This window comes from Capsicum annuum, chromosome 11 (assembly GCF_002878395.1).
Source record: "Capsicum annuum cultivar UCD-10X-F1 chromosome 11, UCD10Xv1.1, whole genome shotgun sequence".
Classification (NCBI taxonomy): Eukaryota; Viridiplantae; Streptophyta; class Magnoliopsida; order Solanales; family Solanaceae; genus Capsicum; species Capsicum annuum.
Genome location: NC_061121.1, coordinates 85,926,295 through 85,950,497, shown reverse-complemented (window position 1 = coordinate 85,950,497; position 24,203 = coordinate 85,926,295). Strand labels below are relative to the sequence as shown.

The 24,203-nt window shown below is 35.0% G+C and overlaps 1 protein-coding gene across 1 annotated transcript; it reads right to left on the bottom strand.

Annotated features, from left to right (window-relative positions):
- Positions 1-4,697: 4,697 nt before the first annotated feature.
- Positions 4,698-5,243, bottom strand: LOC107846345. Its single transcript, XM_016690756.1, has one exon. The coding sequence runs from the start codon at positions 5,241-5,243 to the stop codon at positions 4,698-4,700; it is 546 nt and encodes a 181-aa protein (XP_016546242.1).
- Positions 5,244-24,203: the final 18,960 nt, after the last annotated feature.

The following is a 24,203-nucleotide window of genomic DNA, read 5'->3' as shown; positions in this document are numbered from 1 at the left end:
TGTGGAATCCCAATTTACTATGAACCTAGGCTCTGATACCAACTTGACCCGACCTGACCGGGGGCCTTGTCGTAATGGGCATCATAAGTCCAATCGGGATAGGAGACCACCCCCATTACCCAACCCAACCTCCAGTCGCCTATCCTGAGTTGGCTGAATTGTGAACATATAACAAAATAGTATAATAGATCACATGAAGACTCTAGGATAGGATCACAATTGTGACTGGACCAACTGAGTCCATCCATTCCACACCAACCTCCCAACCGTACCAAACCATTCCAAAGGCCATAAACCAAGGCATAACCAATATCTAAAATAAAATCAAAGTGTCTAAAAATATCCATGACATAAAATAGAGCCTTTCAAAAAGATAGAAGCTCACCATATTAGTCCAAATATTGATCCCTAATTGAATCATGATGTAGGAGTAAAATGGTTGATTCTTGTATAGCGTGGGTATACAACCACCAGTAGATGGGTTAGCAGATGAACGCTAGCATGATCTTAGAATAAGTGTAAAATAATGTCATTTATAAAGCTAAGTAAAACCATCCATATGCAGACAACCATACATATATGTATAACCATGTTGGAAAAGGGAACCAGGTTTAGCATGCCATTAAAACCTTTACCTATGCTATGTAGTTTTGTCGTCCTAAACCACTCACAGGCTATATGGGTTCAGCTTCCCCTGCTGAAAGGGCCCCAGTGCATGTAGCCATACGACTAGGAAAGAAAACCTAGGAGGACTAGGACATCCCCCAAAATATAGTGTGACATCATGCACACAGTTGCCAAGAATTATTTTTGCAGCTTTCAAATGAGACTCTTTAGGATAGGCCTAAAATATTTCACACATTCCCATACTAAACATAATATTTGGCCATTTTTCATTGAGATATAGTAAGGATCTAATAATCCCTCCATACATGGTCTCATTTAAGGGCCAATTTATCATTATCCATCTTAGTGTTGGTTCCAATTGGAGTTTCAATTGGCTTGGCATCTCTCATACTGTATTTCTTCAATATCTCCTTAATGTACTCTTGACATATTATTGTCCCTTGAGAAGTTTGGTTGATCTGCAAACCTTGGTAGAAACTCAATTCTCCCATCATGCTCATTTCAAATTTACTCCTCAGTAGCTTTGCAAAATCTTCACATAAAAATTTAAAAGTAGCACCAAAAATAATATCATCAACATATATCTGAACAATTAGTAACCTGCTACCTCTGGACTTTAAAAAGAGAGTATTGTTAATTTTCTCTCTTTTAATGCTATTTTCCAAAAGAAAAATTGAAAGTCTCTTATACCAAGCCGTAGGAAGTTGCTTCAACCTGTAAAGAGCTTTATCCAATTTGAGTACATAATGAGGAAAATCTGCATCTTCAAAAGATGGAGGTTGTTTGACATACACTTCTTCCTTCAAGCTTCCATTTAGACATGCACTTTTGACATCTATTTAGAAGAGTTTGAACCCCATATCGGTAGCAAAAGTAATGAATCTTGATAGCATCTATCCTTGCTACAGGGTAAAATGTCTCATCATAATCAATTTCTTTCTTCAAGTTATACCCTTGAACAACCAGCCTTGCTTTATTTTTGTTGATAGCTCCTTGTTTATCCTGCTTGTTTCTGTACACCCGCTTAGTCCTAATAATTTTTCTATCAACAGATCTGGGAACCAGGTGCCAAACTTTACTTCTTTCAAATTATTAAAGCTTCTCCTACATTGCATGGATCTAGTCAATATATTTTAGAGCTTCTTTCACATTTTTAGATTTAATTTAGGACAGGAATGCTGATAATGTCATACCAAAGGTTTAGTCAAGTTCTCAAGTGGATGAGAAGATTTGTGCCACCAGTTCGACTTCTAAGATTAGTTCCACTGGGATCAGGTCCCTGAGGATTTTGATAGGATCTTTCATGTTGTTCTTCAACTAGACCTGGGTTTTCTGATTGAGATCCAGGTTCACCATTACTTTCATCAATCTTATCTGCAACATTTACCTCTTGACCATCATATTCAACAATATCATCCCTTTGAACATGAATGACTTTTTCAATTTCGAATTCTTCACCATCACATGGATTTATTAGCTTTCTTGACTCCTCAAAGACCACATACATACTTTCTTCAACACACGAAGTTCTTTTGTTGAAAACTCTATATGATTTCCTTATTGAAGAATAGCAAACAAATACTGCTTCATTATTTTTTGAGTCAAACTTTTCTAGATCATTCTTCCCATTTTAAGAACAAAGAATTTGTGACCAAAAGGTATGAAGTAGTCAAGCTTAGGCTTTCTGTTGAACACAAACTTATATGGGTTCTTGTTCAGGAATGATCTAATCAACCACCTATTTATAACATAGAAAGTAGTGTTTACAACTTTAACCCAAAATTTTTTTGGAAGCCCACTATCAATTGGCATGGCCCTGGCAATCTCTATGAGGGTTCGGGTTTTGCTTTCAACTAATCCATTTTGCTAATGGGTCCTTGGAGTAGAGAAGTTATGAATAATTCTATTTTTTGCACAGAATCCTATAACTTAGGATTTTTCAAAGTCAGTTTCATGATCAGATCTGAATTGAGCAATCTTATAATTTAGCTTCATTTGAATTTACTTGGCAAAGGTAACTAGAACCTCATAGGTTTTATCCTTTGTTCACAAGAACATTTTCCAACTAAACCTTGAGTATTCATCCACAATCACAAACACATACTTCTTTCCTCCTCTTCTTTGGACTTTAACACGTCTACATAGATCCATGTGCAACATCTCTATAGGTCTAGAAGTACTCACCTGCTTCTTTAACTTAAAGGAAGACCTGGTTTGTTTTCCCTTAACACAAGCATTATAAACCTTATTGTCTGGAAATTTCATATTTGATATACCACTGACTAGATTTCTTGAAATCAACTTGTTCAGCAAAGAGGAACTTACATGTCCCAGCCTTCTGTGCCATAAATGAGTATCTTTACTTTGAATATTTAAGAAAGTTAATTCCCCATCATCCGTAGACTCCAAATCAGCCGCATACATATTTTTGATTCTCTTGTCTTAGAGAAATAACTTTCCAAAATTTCAAGCTTGACAAAGTACATCCATCAAATTTGACCTTATTGCCTTTCTGACAGATTTAAGAAACACTTAGAAAACTGTACTTGATGCCATTTACATAGTGCACATCTTTTATTGATTGATCATATTATTTTCCAATATTTCCCACACCATGACTGTAGCCCTTTTTACCATTTACTAAAGAGACACCTCCACCTTGAAGTGTCTTGATAGAAAGAAAGAAATTAGTCCTCCCTGTCATATGCTTTTTATATCAACTATCCATGAACCAGTTCTGACTACATTCTACTCCTCCTATCTACAAACATAGTCATTTGTTTGATTTGGGAACAACCCTACTTGAGTTTGAGTTCCTAATAGGATGACAAAGGTGTGATCAATTCTTTCTTAGCCTATCTAGGTAGAGAATTCTTCATATTTTTTAAGGGCATGAAACCCTTAGGAAAATAATTCTCCTTTTAGATGTAATTAGCACTCCTCATTCTGGGTTTAAGTTAATACTGACAGATTTACTTCATGTGTCTATTTCTTCTACAATAAGTACATACAGGCTTGTGGACCCTATTTCAAATACCATGAACTACTTTTCCATGAGACCCAAGTGATTAGGTCTTGTAATAATATCCAATCCCTTTACAATTATTGACACTTTGACCCATTAAATTAGAAAGGATTTGTGAGGATGTGGTCCAGTTTAGTGATTTGTTAAGTTCTTTCCTTAGACGGACCAGGTCCCTTTCTAACTCTTCATTCTTATGAAGGGAAATCATAAGGTGATTTTGAGAAGCCCTCAATTTATCTTCAAGATCAGTGTGAAGCTTTGAAGTTTTTTCTTCACTTTAGAATCAGAATTATTTACTTTCTCTAATTTACTCAACCAACTCAGATTATCATATTTTAACTTAGCAAAGTGTTATTCTATTTCTAATTTTTGGAGAGTTAAAGCAATTAATTCTAGCTCCTAATTCTCTAATTTCTCCTTTAGTGTATTTTTCTCAGTAGTCAATTAACATACAGGATCAATCATCATATTTGCTAGCTTTTTTATCTTTCTAGCAAAGTAGTTATCTAAATTTTCCTTAATGTCAAAGAGTTCTTCTTCATCTTCAATGTTTTCCATGAGAGAAAATAAGTAATCATAGGTAACTTCAGACACCTCCATAGCAAGCATGGACACATCTTCAACCTTCTCAGTTTCATTAAATTCACTAGAGGAATCTTTCCACACTGGTAGAGCCTGCCTCACTACGTAATCATTTGTAGCCTTTCTTCCTGATTTTACAGGGACCTGGTCCCCGTTCTTTCCTTTGTCACCTACAGTCTTGCGATAATCTTGATAGTCCATTATATGCATTAGATAGTCCTTAATGAAATGCTCAAGACTTCCATATTTTTGACAAACTTCAACATTGCCACCCTTTTTAGTGGTACTTCCTCTTCTTTGAAACGGACCATTTTTCTTCATAGCTATGACATTTTTTTTGCCAAATAGGAAACATTAGTTTTTTCTTAATTTAAATCAGATTTTGAAGCCTTCCGTTCTAGATATTTTTCCTTTTTTGCTTTCTTCATCTTTTGTCATTGATGCTTCTTAAGCTCATGAGTCTTTAGATTATCATGAGTTCATCCATAGTGAAAGTCTTCAGATTTTTTGCCTCAGTAATAGAATCCATATTACATTCCCAAGACTTAGGAAGAGCACCTAGAATTTTTATCATTTGCTTATACAAAGAAATTACTTCTCCTAAGAAGTGTAGCTCATTTGTGATAGAAGTGAATCTTGTATGCATTTCTTGAATTGTCTCTCCTTCTTCCATGATAAAAGTTTCATACTGAGTAGTCAGAATGTAAACTTTAGAATCCTTCATATCAGTTGTTCCCTCATGATCTGTCTTTAGGCAATCCCAAATTTCTTTAATATTTTCACAAGCAAAATTCCTATTATACCCAGCAGGTCCTATGCCACAGACAAGCAGTTTCTTTGTCTTGTAATTCTTCTCAACTTTCTTTTGATCTTTATCATCAAACTCTCTCGTATTTTTGACAACCATCCTTTTTATCTCTCCTACTTTGACATCTCTAACAGGTTCATTACGATCATCAAGTATTATATCCTTCAGCTCACTATCCTTATCCATAATAAAATCAAGCATCTTTGTTTTTTGCCATCCACAGTACTGTCCATTAAATCGGGTGGTCTAGTGGTGGATTACCTTTCTTCCAGATTAGGTAGAGTAGTCATGATCAATAAATCACTCTAGGTATGAACCTTCACCTTTCTCTGATACCAATTAATGAAATGTAAGGGGGTTGCACCACACTATGAGGTACTAGGTCCCTTAGAGTCTGATATAGGGAATAAAATAGTAAAGCACAAAGAAACCAAAAACTTGAAGGAAAGTAAGGAACACAGCGATTTAACATGGAAACCTCCATGCTCAAGGGAGGAAAAAATATGGTTTACCCTCACAAGCGCTCAATAATCCACAATAATCAAACTCTTGATTACAGACTCGATTTGAACCTAACTCTAGGCTTAGATTGTTTGTAACAATTCTATTACAAATATACCTTGAAAACACTGTCAAGAACTCACCTTGATATTGATTAATTCTAACCAATATCAAACTCAGGTAACTCTACTTAAGCACTCTTTAGAACACAAAGAAGGCATTACTCTTATAACACAAGTAATTTAGTTACAGGCTATGACTTGACTCACGAACACTTACTATATTACTAAATAAAGAAATTAAGAACTTGAACAATATTGCAAAGTTAAGTTTTTGGCTATTTCCCTCTCTTCTATTAGGATTTGCAAAAAAATCACCAATTGAGAAGCATTTTTTTCTTTTATAGTGGAATAATAATTAGGGTAGAAATCTAATTGGGCCAGGTGTCCTGATGGGTTCAAGCTCACCTATACAGTTTGTTACACCAGAGGACAAAACTATATAGGATAGTGATAGCTGTACTGGATTCATAAAGATCCAGGGACTTGGTCCCTTGTTCTCAGCTGCTCACCATCAAAACAAAATATACCAATTCAAAAACCCAGGGACCTTATCCCTTGTTATTAGCTGATTATTATCAAAATAAGATATAGTATCTTGTCTGATTGAAACATCTACAAACATCTAAAATTTGATAAGTATACCTTTCAACCACATTAGGTAACCATAATTGTTGTTTGAAACCATGGTCTTAGGCATAATCTTGGCGTTTAAAATTGATTTGCCTTAAACCTTCAACCTATGAACCAAGGTATGATCATTGGTGCATCCTATGCTCATAAAAAGGCTTTTCTAGTGTACTTATGAGAGCTTAAATCCATCTCTCAACAATGAACACAACCTACAATTATAGGAGGGTCCCATGACCGTGGGAAGGTTTTACATGTTCCTTCTATTAGATTTTTAGTTTTGAATTTAAAAGAGCACATCAGCCTTTTCCCATTATTTTAACATCAAAACTATGCCATTTAAATACTTCAAAACTGATTATCAAGTTTAATATTACCCTAAGTCCTTCATTACCCAAATTAATATAATACTTATCCTGGTATAGAGAAAAAAAGCAGTTTTTCTTCCTCCAAGGGCAAACTAGGTGTAACGACCCAAGACTACCCTATAGTGTTACACGGTGCTCATGATCTCGAAGGACCATAAGCTAACCCTTTGCTGATATTTGTACCTGAGCACTGCATAATATAATATAATAAATACCGAAAGCTGGCAAAAATTTGCCATAAGGTTCAAAACATCTAAAATACTCAAACTGAAAACTGAATACTAATACATATGGCCAAAAAAATCTCTAACTTTCTGAACTGTGGAGTTGATGGGACATGTCCCTTACTAACTCTGTCTACTGATAATAAATTGAATCTAATAAAGTACGAAAGAAGAAGCATCCTTGGATAATGAGAAAAACTTAACTGAATCTGGGACTGAGATCAAGTCTATCTGATGGGTGAACTCTGTAGGTACTGATACCGAATAACTTTATGTGAGACAAATCCTATCTAGCAGGTGGTCTATGAATCTATGGAACTATCTGAGTTCCTTACTGAGATTGATGACTATATCTGATAGTCCTAATTTCTGAGCTCTACACTGAAGACTGATACTGAAACTGTAACTGTAGGAGTTCCCACTTAACCAACCTACCCCGAATCTGATCTAGTGGGGTCCAATATATAACCCCAGCTGGAAGAGTATCAATACCGTGCCACGGGTAAAGACCTCTGCTATAGTCAAGCCTCTCTAATGGGTGAACCTGAACAGAAAGTCAACCCTAAGGCAGTATGATAGTCAAGCCTTTATATAATAGGTGACTCCTGGTCCTGCACTGGCTACGCAGTTTTGGAGTATAGTTATTGCTGCTAACGACTCTGCCTCTCTAACGGGTAAGCCGTCATCCCTACACTCACTCGGTACTAGTGACTACTTCCAACTAAAGGACTGTGAACTAATCCTTAACTGAACTTAGGCTTAGCTGAATCTGTTACTGATCATATTTCTTGACTGATCTAACTGAGTTCACTTGGTTCCGTTATCTGACGGAATACTTATGAACTCTACTTTCTATTTGAAAGTGACTGATGTCTTAGGTTGGATTGAACTAGTACTGAGATTTTTGAATTTTCCTAAATGTTCTGTCAGTGACTGAATTCTATGGATCATAGCACGACTGAGATTATCTTGAGACTGACTCGGCTCTAGACAAGCAGCTAAGTTTTTAGGTATAAGTACACCCAGGACTCGATAGCATAAATTAATCAGACAAAACCCAACTTGAATATCATGACAATGGACTATCATTCACAATATAATCAATACGATATCTCGTCAATCACTTGAATGTCATAAGCATGTAAATGTATAGGGTAGGCATACTAATATCTCAAATTTGTTCAATAAGGAATACTCATGGATAAGAATGCATGCAACTTATCATAATACATTCACTAAGGCATTTCAACAAACTCGTGGCATGAACTAGTCATCGCATAATTGAGGATTTCATGCTTAACATGCTAAAAAGACACTATTCTCTTTACTTAAGAATTCTATCAAACATATGGGGATCATGCTTTGGTTATACCACAGATTCTATACTTAAATTATTATGAATACATCAATATCATACAACTTGAAGGAATTTTATCATGAACGTCATATAGTAGGATCAAATCTTGGATATTTAAAATCAAGTCATGAATTAAAGCTCATCAACGACATGAACTTCAATTTCTATTTACAAAATAAATCATGAAAATCTAATAAATATATATACTTTTGAATTTAGAAAAGGATTCTTGAACTTCTTGGGTGAAAGGAACCCAAGAATCAACATCTTCATACCTTAGTTTTCTAGATTCTTGAAGTTCTTGAAGACTCTTGGAAGTATTCTTGAGATTTCTTTTGAAACTTGAGGGCTAGGGTTTTCTATCTTTGAGAGAAAGTGTTTTATTCTTGATAAAGTAATGAGAACAGATGAGCAACTTTGGCTATTGGGGTTTTAAATACCGTGTAGAGACTGATTGGGGCTTTAGGAAAATTACCAAAGGGTCCTTGAAATTTAAATAACGGAACCTAAATGAAATCCCAATTTTACACCCTAGCAAAACGCGCCATAATCGCGCCAGCTTACTGGAAAGTGGACAATTGGGAAACTGCTTGATGGGCCGAAGCGGTGGAAATTGCGTTGCCACCTTGGTTGTGAATTAGAAAGACACCGCGATATGGTGGCATCATGAAGGCTTATTGAAATTTAACAATTGCCATTTTGGCTGACTCTGCGATGCGCTAAAGTGATAGGTGGCACACTGTCTCACTAAAATGGCTATAACTCTTCGCCCGAGTGTTGGATTTGGATGAATTTGGTATCGATGGAAAGCTTATTCAATTCTCTACATAAAAAAAGTTGATATTAGGGAAATTCTACATGTTTTAAAATATTTCTAACTTGGAAAGTCACTTCAAAATCTTTTAGGATCGGATTTACACTTCACTTTACACGCTCTAAAGCTCAAACTACAAGAGGAGTTTGCGGGGTATTACAATATCTCCCCCTTAGGAACATTCATCCTAGAATGAGACTGATTAAGCTAAGAATACTAGCAGGCTGAACTGACTTACTGGACAAGAATATCTGAAATATGACTATACAACTGGAACTATTATACTGAGATTTCATACTGAACATGCATATCTAATGCACGAAATGCACGACTGAAGCTACTCATAAGCTAAATTCTCATAATGGACATGCATATTTGATGCAAAGCTTATAATGAGGATCTAATCATAAAACTAAATGGATTTAAGGAATGGGAAACATCGGGAAGTTATAGGGTATCTCCCCTTTGGGACACTTTGTCCCTCTATGAACACTTACTTCACCGACATGCTTGAGAAAACTGAAGCGATGTACAGGGCATCTATGAACTGGATCGTAAATAAACCTCAGAGAGGTGAAACTAATGCATGACTCATGAACTGAACTTATCTTGCAACTACTAGGACTCGTTACCCTAGAATATTTACATTTCTGAGATTTCAGATAGCATGAATAGATGAAAAGACGCAAAAACAAATAATACAAATCTGACTGTCTGACTGCTAAACTGACTTGCTAGCATTACTAACTGACTCATGCTGAAACATAAGCTCACATGGGATTAAGGGATCTAAGAATGCATACCATAAATATAAAGGACTTATAACGTACCCAAATTTTTATTAGGGTATTATTTTGGATCATGGTGAGTCTGAAGTGAATAGAGTTGGTTCTGACGCTGACCACTATTGGTACCAGAAGTGGCACCCTACTGACACAAATCTCTAAAACATGTCTAGCTACTTATACAACAACATAACATCCGCTACTATCATGGGCTGCTAATATCACATCTTTTAACTTACATCCACACCTTCATACTTAGTCTAAAGACCACCAGCTTAAATTATTTCATAACATGAATATCCATAAATCTTTAATAACCTTGCTACTATTATCCTCGCCTTCAAATGTCACATATCTTAAACTGATATTCTCCCCATACCATGAGGATTACCGCTATACTCACATCAACAACACATATAACTTCGAATTACTAAACTTAAACTCTTGCATACATTATTTCAAGCCCTACTGATTCACCTTTAATACAACTAACCCCATAAAACATACTCTACCTAACTTTAGACAACACTATCCCGAAACTATCTGTAGGACTTTGGGCTTCACTACTTTTGCTACCTTAAAAGTAAGGTAAATCTGATATGAATGGAACACAATGAGAATCCACATAATTTTCTTAAAGAAGCTTTCTATAGCACGATCTGAGACATGAAAGAAGGAAAATTGTTCCTATAAACATCTTATAGCCTCCTGTACACAAATGTGGCATGCAACACACCCAAGTATACTAGATGCGGCTTTCAGACTTCTTAGGACTCTATTGAACCTTAGGATTTGATACCAAGTTTGTAACAACCCAAGACTATCCCTAGTCATTACACGGTGCTAATGACCCTAAAGGACTACAAGCTAACCCTTTGCTGATATCTGTTATGATATCTATACCTGTGTACTGCATAATATAATACAATAAATGCAAAAAAATGGCGAAAACTTTCCATAAAGTTCAAAATGTCTAAAATACTCAAACTAAAAACTAAATACTAATACATCTGTCTAAAAAAATCCTCTGATTATCTGAACTGTTGAGTGGATAGGATATGTCCCCAACTAACTCTGTCTACTGATAATAAAGTAAATCGAATGAAGTACTAAAATAAGAAGCATCCTAGGATGATGAGGACTCACTGCTATATCTACTACTGCTGACTGAGTCTGGACTGCTAAAGGTGCTCTGGGGCTTATGCTTTTGAACCTATGGCATCAAATAAAACACCATAGTACAAATGCATCAGTACGAGAATATACTAAGTATGTAGATGAGGTAAGGCTAAATGCAAAGGCTTATGCATAAACAATAACTAACTGAATGATATTCAAGAGCTGGATTAGCATACATAGAGAATATGTAACTACTTAACATACTGTGCATACTGTGACTGAGCATACTGGGACTAAATCTGATAATTGATACTGAATATGCCATCAGTCTGAGGTTTTTGAACATACTGAGATTATACGTATCTGAAGCTACGAAAAATGATATCCATACTTATTAATACTAATAAATTAGATGACTGAACCTACCAATAATTAATACCGACTGGCTAAATCTGAGATCAAACCTATCTAGCGAGATAATCTCTAAACCTTCTAATAATAATTAAGATTGACTAAGCTTGAGATTTGAGAAAAAGTTAACTAAATCTGGGATTGAGATCAAGCCTATCTGACGGGTGACCTCTGTAGGTACTGATACTAAATAACTTTATGTGAGACCAAGCCTATCTAGCAGGTGGTCTATGAATCTATGGAACTATCTGAGTTCCTTACTGAGATCGATGACTGTATCTGACAGTCCTAATTTTTGAGTTCTAATCTGAAGACTGATACTGAAACTGTAATTATGGGAGTTCTCACTTAACAGACATACCCCAAATCTGATCTGGTGGGGTCTAACCTATAACCCCAGCTAGAAGGGTATCAATACCATGCCACTAGTAAAGACCTCTGCTATAGTCAATCCTCTCTAACGGGTGACCCTGAATAGGAAGTCAAGCCTAAGGTAGTATGATAGTCAAGCCTTAATCTAATGGGTGACTCTTGGTCCTGTGCTGGTTGCACAATTTTAGAGTATAGACATTGTTGTTAACGACTCTGCCTCTTTAACGGTTAAGTCGTCATCCCTACACTCGCTGGATGCTAGTTACTACTCCCAACTGAATGACTCTGAACTGATCCTTAACTGAACTTAGAATGAGCTGAATCTATTACTGATCATATTTCTTAACTGATCTGACTGAGTTCACTTATTTCCGTTATCTGATAGAATACTTATGAATTCTACTTTCTGTCTGAAAGTAACTGATGTTTGAGGCTAGATTGAACTAGTACTGAGATTTCTATATTTTCCTAAATTTTCTATCACTGACTGAATTCTATGGATCATAGCATGACTGAGATTATCTTGAGACTGACTCAGCTCTAGACAAGCAGCTAGGTTTTCGGGTATTAATACCCACAGGACTCGATAGTATAAATAAATAAGAAAGAACCCCACTTGAATATTATGACAATGGACTATCATTCACAACATAATCAATATGATATCTCGTCAATCACTTGAATGTCATAAGCATATAAATGTATAGGGTAGGCATACTAATATCTCAAATTTATTCAATAAGGAATACTCATGGACAAGAATGCATGCACCTTATCATAATACATTAACTAAGGCATTTCAACAAACGCTTGGCATGCACTCGTTATCACATAATTGGGGATTTCATGCTTAACATACTAAAAAGACACTATTCTCTTTACTTAAGCATTTTATCAAACATATGGGGAGCATGCTTTGGTTATACCACAGATTCTATACTTAAATTATTATGAATACATCAATATCATGCAACTTGAATGAATTTTATCATGAACTTCACATAGTAGGATCAAATTTTGGATCTTTAAAATCAAGTCATGAATTAAAACCCATCAACAACATGAACTTCAATTTCTATTTACAAAATAAATCATGAAAATCTCATAAATATATATACTCTTGAATTTAGAAAAGGATTCTTGAACTTCTTGGGTGAAAAGAACCCAAGAATCAACATTTGCATACCTTAGTTTTCTAGATTCTTGAAGTTCTTGAAGACTCTTGGAAGGATTCTTGAGATATCTTTTGAAACTTGAGGGCTAGGGTTTTCTATCTTTGAGAGAGAGTGTTTTGTTCATGATAAAGTAATGAGAATAGTGAGAAACTTTGGCTATTGGGGTTTTAAATCCCATGTAGAGACTTATTGGGGCTTTTGGAAAATTACCAAAGGGTCCCTAAAATTTAAATAACGAAAGTTGAACAAAATCCTAATTTTACACGATGGCACGACGCGGTGGAAATCGTGTTGCCACCTTGGTTACAAACTGGAAAGACACCACAATGTGGTGGCATTGCAAAGGCTTACTGGAATTTGACAATTGCCATTTTGGCTGACTCTGTGACACGCTAAAGTGCCAGGTGGCACACTGTCTCACTAAAATGGCTCTAACTCTTCACCCGAGTGTCGAATTTGGACGAATTTGGTATCAACAGAAAGCTTATTCAATTCTCTACATAACAAAAAGTTGATATAGGGAAATTCTATATATTTCAAAATATTTCTCTCTTGAGAATTCACTTCAAAATCTTTTAGAGCCGGATTTACACTTAACTTGACATGCTGTAAAGCTCAGACTACAAGAGGAGTTCGTAGGGTCTTACACTAGGGTTCATCTCTTTCAAGCTCTAAGTTAAAATATTTTTTAGGGTTCTCATATCTAGGTATGTGGAATTTCATCAATGGGATTCTTTGCTCCCATGGATTCCAAAAGTTAACTCCATTCGTCAAGTTCAAATCACCCTTCAAGCTTAGGGTTTCCATGAAAACTGCATATTCCTAATGTTTTTAGTATCATGATTTGACTAAACCATGAATATTTTTTTCCCAAAAATTTGTGAATCTTTCCATACACATGATTATGAAATCTCATTATATTGATAAATTCTTAGTTTTGGGTTTGAGTTATGAAATTCCTAGTTATGTTCATATTATAGAATTTTCATAATTAGTTGCATTCTTTAAAGATGGTAGGTTATGAACATCCGATGTCCTAGGATATCATACATTGTCATTTGAATATTCAGTTCTTTAGTTTTAATGATTTACAGTTCTCTCAAATAATGAACTTATCTTCTAGTTTGACAATCTCACATCATTGAGCATTTCAGTTTACTAATTTTCTTATCACCAAATGGACAAGGGTTTAGATAACCCAAGTCTTAAATTATGTCCCATCATAGGTTAAAGGGGTCCTCATTAGTTGAGAGTGTCTCCAATGCCCTTAATGGGATCATGAATGAATTCTGGTCAATCATGGTTCGTACCCCTAGTAGGGTTCAGAACACCCTTCCAACTAGGGTTATAGGTTGGATTCCATGTTACTCACATGGTCTATGCTGGTTATAGAAACCTTCCATAGTTTAGTATTATATTTCTTTTGATTTTGTATCCAGTATATTCAGCACTTTATAGTGTTGCATGTTTATTACTTGGTTACAGCATCAGTTGAAAAATTTTAGTCCCATGGTCAGGTCATCATGTCACTTTCAGCATATTTGTTTTATATATTATAGTGCATATCTCACATGCCTAGTATATTCAAAGTGCTGACTGCATACCTTATTTTGCACTATATTATCTCATAATATAGGTTATAGTGTACAACATCTGATTCGAGCATAGTTCGATCTCTTACTACATCAACAACAGTACTTTGGTGAGTCCACATTACCCGAGGACTAGTATCAATATTTTGTTTTATTTTATTTCACTTTTAGATAGCTAGAGTTAGTTATGGGCTTTTCCCAACAACTTGTCTTAGTAGAGTCTTTTTATACATACAATTTGATGTTCAGCTTCGTGTTTTTAAACAAAGATATTGTTGTTGGTTTACATTATTTTTATATTATTTAGTTCAACTTTTGCATAGTGTTTTTATTACTTATTTCAGTATTATTAGTGTCATGACTAGCCATGGGTTAGATTGGGTCACTTGTGACTCTAGACACCATGTTATGACTAGGAGTAGTCTCGAGTCATTACATAATGTCCATATGTGGACCTTTCTGAAGACACTTTGTAGCAATGCATCACCATAACAATCTTCACCCTAGAAATAGAGCTTGTTGGGTCTTAAGATAGTCCTAAGTCTGTAGTGCAATGAACTGGTATAAACGTATCAATATTATAAAGAATTAGAACATCAGCCTCTAAACAAATCTAGGTGACTAGGGAAAGCAATAGAAAGTTTGTGTCTATCTCAAAAACTCTATCTCAGATCTCTAGAACAAGCAACCTAACTATGCTATGTTATAACCCTCCATAATTTCTACCACCAAAGTAGGTTAGTCGAAGCTAAAGATATTTTCACCAACAGTTGGGCCTAACTTGTGATGAACTAATATTCATCATGACTTGGCAGTTAAACTCTACTGGCACTTCTTGATTTATGACAATCTCCTGACTGCCTATTCAACCTCTTTTTTGTCAGTGGCAATTATGTTGTCCATCCATCAAAATAGACCAATTTTTCCTTGGTATTGATTTGATCAAACTTCACTTTCCTCATCTCATCTATCTAGTTATAAATCTCTAAAGCGCTGGTCAGAGGCACAAAATTTGAACTATGGAGAAATCGTAAAATGTTCTTTGCAAAAATATTTACCTTAATATCACGAACCAACATTGACTATATAGGGTCATGAACTTTTGAAAACAAACCCTTTGGAGCCGACATCCTTAGCTAATCTTGATATGCGGCACAAAATTCTCAAACTAGTGTTGGACTATATCTACCAAACTCTCTAATCATCCATTAGAACTTATATGTACTAAATATTTGCTTGATCCTAGGCATCTTAAATATAAACTTAGTAATCAATATTGGATCTTTTTAGAAGCCTCTCTTAGGATGGTTTATTCTTTAAAAAATAGCAACATCCCTATGATTTTTCTCCTAAATACTTCAAATACGCAATCTCTTGACCTGTGGTGCTACTATAATCTAAAGTATGGGCTGGACCTATTAATGATTCTGGTAGAAGCTGAGTCTATTATGGAGGGATCTCTATAGGATCCTTATCATCATTTGCACTTATTGATAGCACTATTCCCCAAGCTAGCCTACTATTTTGATAGACAGATAGATGCAGTCTCCTCTATATTTCGAGAGTTACTTTTATATTCATATTCTTTAGACTCTACCTTACCCCTTCTTCAGAAAAGGTAGGTAGTGGTGAGTATGATCGAGACACCCTTTTTCTCTTTATGTAGTTCCTTATACTACCATCCCAAATCAAGCTCTCTCATGGCTTAGTTGGAGTCATGATTAGATACTCTTCCACTTAGCTACTTGACTTCTCTTCTATGTACACTTCTTTCAGTTACATTGTAGACCATTCCTATTTATTGAGAGTTGATTCCCCCCCCCCCTTCTTATTTCCTTTTTGTACATTATTTTTAGGAGTCTTGTAACCTGTGGAATATAAATATTAGTACTCAAAGAGATTGGGGAAAGATATCACAAGTGTTCAATCATAGTCTGTCCCTATGAGTCAGGAAACAAGTCATTTCCTTTGTCTATAAATCATAGGATCTTTTGATTTGTCGTTGATATCTCAATGGCTCTACCCTTTGATTTATTAAGTGGCCCTACAACACATTAGGTGGATCATTGGGTCTAAGACTTGCAAATGTGCAATATAGGTTCTAAGTAGGAGTGATCATATGACTCATTAGGTCTCTCTATGAGTTGCTAGGTGACTCATACTAAGGATTTTCCCTAAAGTTTATCAACTTTAAAGTGTAAGCTAAAGTTCCAGTTATTACTACTCACGTGATGACTTATTTCCTTAGGGTACACATTATTCTAAGAGTCGTAAGGACTGCAAATTGGCATTTTATGAATCTTTCATCCTTGGATTAAATTTAAAATCATTCTAATGGTCGAGAAGACCTTTCATCCCATATACCATTAACTAAAGTACTGGGTTATTCAAACTTTACCCTAAATCAAAATTTATGCACAAGTTTGAACACATAATCACCCAAATAGTCATGAACTAGCCACTATACTCGATTTTGAGAAAAATTAAGCTATTAAAGTTAAATTTTTAGCATGTTCAATATTTTTTCAAGAATTTACATTTAGGTTTCAGTACACATGAATTAATTTCAATACACCCATATAGCATTCACCACACACATTCAAAGTAATTTAATGGATTTGTCAACTAACTTTGGTTTTGGGTGATGAAGCTTGAATGAGAGAATTGTAAGACAATCACTTAGGTTTATTTCTTAGGAGAAAGTGAGTAGAAAGGACGCAGATTTAATGACTCTTAGGGAGATTATTGCACAATTGATAGAGTGATATAAGGATAGAAGAAGGGTTATTATAGTAGAAGGAGTTACATCTTTTTGAATAAGAGAGACAAGAGGAATTAGGTGAATTGGACTTTAAATTGAAAATCGAGTTAGATCAGTTAATAGTTTGACTAAACTTTAATTAGTGATGATGACCAACCCTGGGAGTCATTGTTATTAGCTACGATTCATTCCCTCCATATGTAGAGACTAGATTATAAGACTTACTTGAGTTTCCCTCCTCAAATAAATCAAGGCTATGAGTCATTACAAAACCCTACGGGTTATTATAAATTATCTTGAGAGTCATGGAGGATCCTACAAAGTATATCCTTTTTTCTTGATGCCCAGTGGCTACAACACATCCTCTGTGTCATTATCTAGAATATCAACTCATTAGGATGGTCATTAAGCCTAGGCATAAGAAATTATATTGGTTTTCTTTTAGTCTGCAATGACATGAGCACATCAACGCCTATTACTCTATATCACACACCTATAATAAAGTAAAAAATAGGAACAAAATCCTTAGGTTTCCTTCCAAGCAGTGTTGATTTAACATCGCAACACGATATGGCTAATTTTCCTACTCAAACTTTACCAAACTAACCCATAGGTTGCCTCCTATACGATACTTGATTTAACATTATGGCATAAATTGAGTGTCTTGATTACTTAGACTTCATCAAGAACCACTTCACATATCAGCTTGACCTTATTAACATCACTGAGGTAATGTTTTACCCTTTGGCCATTCACGTTAAACTTCTAACCCTCATAGTTTTCAATTCAATGACCCCATAAGGAAAAACCATCACCACTTGGTACCCCTATATCTTGTCCTTATCTTTCTATAAAATAATTTCTTCTTGGAATTAAACAATAGAACCGTATAAATCTTATTGTGATTTCATAACTTCATCTTCTCTTTGTACAAGGCTGAACTCTCATATGTTTTTAGAAAACATTCATCAATCTCATTCAACTAATCAAATCTCAATTTTTATACATTATTCCATGCCAGATTCAATTTCTTAAGAGCCCACAATGACTTATGATTAAGTTCAACAGGCAAGTGTCATGCCTTGCCATACATAATTTGATATGTGGACATTCAATAGGGAACTTAAATATTGTCTGGTAAGTCCATAATGCATCATCCCACTTCCTAGCCAGTCTATTCTATTGCCAATCATAGATTTTGCTAAAATAAACTTGAGTTATTAATTAGAGACCTAACCTCAAATTTCTCTCTTGATTGAGGATGATAAGGCATTTCATCCATTTGTTTCACACCATATTTTATTGGAAATTTCTTGAACCAATGATTAAAAATATGACAACTCCTATCACTGGTAATGGCTCTTGGTGTAACAAATCTAGAAAATATATTTTTTTGCAAAAAACCTATCATACATTTCCCTTCATTGTTTGGAAGTGCAACCGCCTACACTTACTTTAAAACATAATCAACAGCTACTAATATGTACTTCATACCATATGATCTCATAAATGTACCTATGAAATCAATACCCCACAAGTCAAAGAGCTCAATCTTTAGAATCAAGGTTAATGGTATCTCATGCCTTCATGAGATGTCCTCTGGCCTTTGGCATTGGTCATAAGATCTTGTATGGTTATAATCATCTTGATGAATTATAGGACAATATTTCCCATCTTGTAAAATCAAATTAGATATATGTGCACTACTATGCTACACCAGCTTCAAGATGAGCTAATTTGATAAGATGGTTAGTCCTAAACTCATGGGACTGTTACATTGATGGCATTTATTTTACTAAGGCAATAATAAGAGAAGCATTTAGAAAGATCCTAGGGAGCTTACTGAGTCACTATAAAAGGTTTCAGAATTGGTACAAGTTTTTGACATATATGAGCTCAAGTGGATAAGTAGACCCCTATGAAGTTATGGGCCATTGTTGGTACTAGAGTTTTAAGACAACTACATGGTGATTTTGAAAACTATGACTCCTTTAATAAAGGATAATACATGAAGAAGTAGCAATTCCGAAGATACTATTCAGGTCAGATATGTAGAGGTTGACATCTCTGTTTGGGCCATCCCAAGGGCCTTATCTTGAGAGGAATTTGCCTTAGTTTAAGAGACCCTAGAATATCATTTCCAGATAAATAATTTGATAAAAGTTAAGAAACTAAATGTTGGATGCTAAGAGAGTCTACTATAGGTGGCTGGTGAGCCATATTACTGATGATGGAGAGAATGTCCCATGGGATAATGATGCCACTATTTTAAAATATAACTTGAAGTTTGCCGCAAAGGCATGCTGGTCAGTAGTTAAACATTAGAATGCACCAACAGCTAATGAAAGCACATTGGGTGTAACCAATTCCTACCTGGTGAAAATCCTTGTTTTAGTAGTTAATTTAAATATTCAATGGATCATCATAGATAAAATTCGAGATAGGATGCTTTAGTTTAGCACCACATTACCCTTTACTTATCTTATGGCTCAATTTATACAAGATGTATAGATCACGATTATCAATGTTGTGGACAGACTAATTTAGACAACAAAGGTTATAATATAGCATTAATCAAAGATATGCAAAACCCAGTGACCCTACTAGAGGCTTAGAGATTTTTGATGTAGTTAGGGATGACCCAACTAGTGATATACTAGCATCTGATATTGGTGTGGTTCCTATAGGTTATACATTGATCCCTTTTTCACTGTTGCAGGATATTATGATAATCCTACTATTGCATAATTTTTGGATAAATAAACTTGAGTATGGGGTTAATCCATATGTAAGTGGTGAGATATGAGGTACTATAAGGACTATCAAGACATGAGCAGATAGGTTTAAGAGTAAGATAATAGCTAGGATGGATGTTGTTCATCTACCTAATTTTTTGAAATAGAGCAGACTTGACTGAGTTAAAGAAAACAGTTAGGACATTAACTAAGAGAGTGAATGCAGGACCTCCTCCTCCACTACCAATGCCTTCACTTGTAACTATGATGGTGGATGTGGAGTCCCTAGTGCTTTACTTTTATACTCCCTCCCAAGAATTAATGATATAGATAATGAGGATAGGGGTGATAACTTGGATCCTCAAAAGAGAAAGAGGGGAGATTGGATTAAGAAAGAAGGATGGAGAAAATCTAATATGAAGAAAAAGAGGCAAACAAAGGAAAAAGAAGCCAAAAAGACCTCAGAGGTGGCTATTCTAGAGGGCGATAGGATACCACCAGGCATAGAGATAGGTGTAATAGTTGGTAGGGGTATAGAGGTTTACCCTGGTACTTTGAGTGCACTGGCTGCCACTAGTGCCAAATTGACTTTGAGTGCCATGGAAAATTTGAGGCAATTAATGAGGAAAAGATTGTGAAAGACCTATATGTGTCTCCATGAGATCAGACTTCTACTAATGCCTAGGTCACCCCAGGTATGTAACTTACCCTAGTTTTAAATTTTTATGATATCACGCTATAGGGACATTTCATGATTTCAAGATGGGGTGGGGGTGTACCACAGCGGAAGGTTTCTACTGTTGTGTTGCTTTTCCCTCAGTTGTTATATCATAGTTAGAACTAGCATGTTTAGGTATTTTTACCTTTTATTTTGTTGTTTTTAACATTCGTGCAACTTATACTAATTTAAGAGAACTTGGTGTATTCTGATTTTAATAAGCATACTTACCTATTTTTTATTGTGTTTTAAATGATACCCCTCCAAAAATTTTGTTTTTGTGTGTGTTTGTATGTACAGTGTTGTGTTGTTACCAATGTTAGGATCTAGACATGGCATAAGGATTATTAATAGGATAACCGGTTTGATCTAGCATAAACTGAATAGGCAGTAATTTATATGAATGCCCTGATCCCTAAGTTATATTACCTAATCCGTGTGTGTGCGCGTGCGATCTAGAACTTTCCTGGATAGTCTCGTAAAAAGTTGTAGGGTAGGAGGTTACAAGAGGATCATAGGCCGAGTTTGAATTAGTCCACTTTATACTAAATAACATACCAAATAATGATGTATCCCTTTGTCATGACTCGAGACTACCCCCAGTTATAACATAGTTCTTGGAACCACAAGTGATCCCAAGCTAACTCATGAACTGGCATGATACTTGAGCATCTAAATTAAATTAATAATATAAGCGAAGTTTTCTTAACAAAAGCATAATCATAAGAAAACTAGAATACATGTGATACTAGAAAAGTTTACAACACGATAAATCTTAAGGAAGAATTTAAATTACATGAGTGACTCTGAATAACTGTCTATGAAGACTTTACTATACTGACTATAGATAGATGGGACATGCCTCCAGCTACCGCTAATCAATACATGAAAAATCCAAATAAAGTACATGAACTACAACTGATTGGAGATTCTCAAACTAGGAGAACTCATCACCTACTGGTTGGAAGCTGTAAACTTTTTGATTATGATGTGTAGGCTACAAGTAGTACCTATGTTATGAGACAATGTAGCAAATAGACATGTATGTGGATTAGTACTTTGGAATGTACTGAGTAAATTGGGGTAAATTCAATAAGTAAAACTGATTAGGTACATAATCTTAAAACATGCCTATTAAGTGCAAGTAGACTCACTAAGAAACTGAAATTAAATAAAAGTTGAAGTATCTTAAAACATGAGTAATAAACATAATCTGATAAGCTAGTGAATCACTACACTTAATTTCTTATATCTTTACGTTTGTAGAATAAGTATAATTGATCTAGGAAATGGTAAAAACATGAATACTATATGTAATTCTTATGTAAGGCTGAACATGCTATAAAACTGAACTGAGGATCATGTATGAATATTGAGCATAGAAACATGAACATGTAAAACTGAGAATACAAGACCAATATATCATGTACTGACATGATATGAATAACATGAATAACTGATATCTGAATAACTCAAAATCTGATTACTTAGTCAAGCAAACCTGAACTTGTATAGACTGAGTACTAACTGAAACTGTGGGAGATATCTTGTAACTGACATACCCCAATTTGAGCTAATCGGGGTCCAACCTTTAAACCCAGTTAGAAGGATGTCAGTATCGTTCCTTGGGTACTAACACTAGCTGTGTGGATCCACTAATCTGATGTCCCAAAAAAAAAGGAGTTAGTCTTAAACTGGCGGGTGGCCCCTAAGAAAGTGTTAGTCAAAAACTTGTAGGTGACATCTCATAATTCTATGTTTGCTATATAGTTCTAGAACTTAGGAAATACTACTAAGAAACCAGTCCTAACTGGTAGGTGAGCCCCCATCCCTAGGTTCACTCGGTGCTAAATCCTACTCCCAACTGAACTGACACTAGTACAGAACTGAACTAAGTTTAACTGAACATTTTTTCTGATGGTGCTCATCATGATTATATCGACTGAGTAAAATAATAATAATATCCATGGTTTAACTGAATCATTACTTGAAAAGATGAAATCATTTAAAACATATAGGTATCGAGTGTTCATAACCCTCTACCACTGAATGATTAAAAATACGATATCAAAGCTTAAAACTATAATATGGAATCATGGTTCAAAGACCAAAAACATGAACATTTCATCAACATGTGAGAATCATGAAAATGAACATTCTAATGTGTTAAGTATGAGTAAAACAACATGATTGCATGTCTAAATTCATAAATTGGGGATTTAACATGAAATTCACTTGAATATGACATGGGAAACTAAAATTTAAAGCGTGAAGCAACCTAACTTTTCATGGGATCATACATAGACATGAATTGAGTTAAAATTACCAGGGAACACATGAATTTAACCCATATTGAACATATGAAAGTCCATAGTAAAGGAAAACTCCATAATTTAATTAAAAGAAGGTTTTTGGGCTCTATGAGTGAAAGGGTCCTATGGATGAACACCCCACATACCTTAATTGAACGAATTCTTGAAGAAGCTTGAAATTGGAACTTTAATCCTTGTGTTATTAAGATAAGAATCTTGGATTATTGTTCTTGAGAAAGTGGAGGGTTTTATGTGAGTTTTTTTTAGGAAGATGGGTAAATAATGCCCCTTTTTGAGTTATAAATCGTGTTTAGATAGCTGGGGTTGAGGGGAAAAGTCTAAACTTCTCCTTGTAATATTTTTCCCATGGAAATAAACCTCATGTCATAAACCTTAGTTGGGTTAAGCGTCCCTCACAATGTGACCCCTAGTTACATGGAATAGTCCTCGCGGCGTGGGGCTATCGCGACCCCTTACTGTCTCTCATAAAAAGGTCATAACTTTTTGTTCGAGTATCGGATTAAGGAGAAATTGGTATTACTGGAAATATAACTCAATTATCTATCATTTGGTGGGTATTGACCTGAAAATTCCATATATATAAGAATTTATACATATTCAAAGTTGACCCTTGTAGAATCGAATATGAAAACTTGCTCTAAGTGATTTTTATGAACATTTTTCACCTCATAATAACTTCACACACTAGGATAATGGTCATGAAACATTTATTCCAATAAAAATCTTAAGATTAGAGTTTACACATGTAGAAATGATGGTTCAAAGTCTAGACCAAAAATGCGGGGTGTTATATTATCTCCCTCTTGGAATCATTCGTCCTCAAATAATGCATAGGAACTTGTTGAAGTCTTTGAAGTATGGAATAATTTAGGCATGACATGTTTGCTAACAAAGGATATAGCTGAGCTAAAATATTATAACTTTATCATGAAACTGATTTCTAAGCTAATTTGACTCTATTAACTATAGGGAGTTGATTCATGCTGAGAGTTTAGAACTCACTTGAAATATTCATGGTACAATCATACATATAGAACTGTGAAGTAATAACTAATGCAACTAAATTCCAAGATTTACTACTAAGGGAATAAGGTACGTAACTTCTTATTAGGAATCATTCCCAACAAAATAAGTATAGGAATTAAAAGAAAATGGCTTTATGGCATCGCCAAGTACATTATGTAAGCACAAATTATGAGATAGTGAG

Bases quoted from the DNA above. Each gene is read 5' to 3' on its own strand.
- LOC107846345 (XM_016690756.1), bottom strand. From the start codon at position 5,243: ATGCTTGATTTTATTATGGATAAGGATAGTGAGCTGAAGGATATAATA.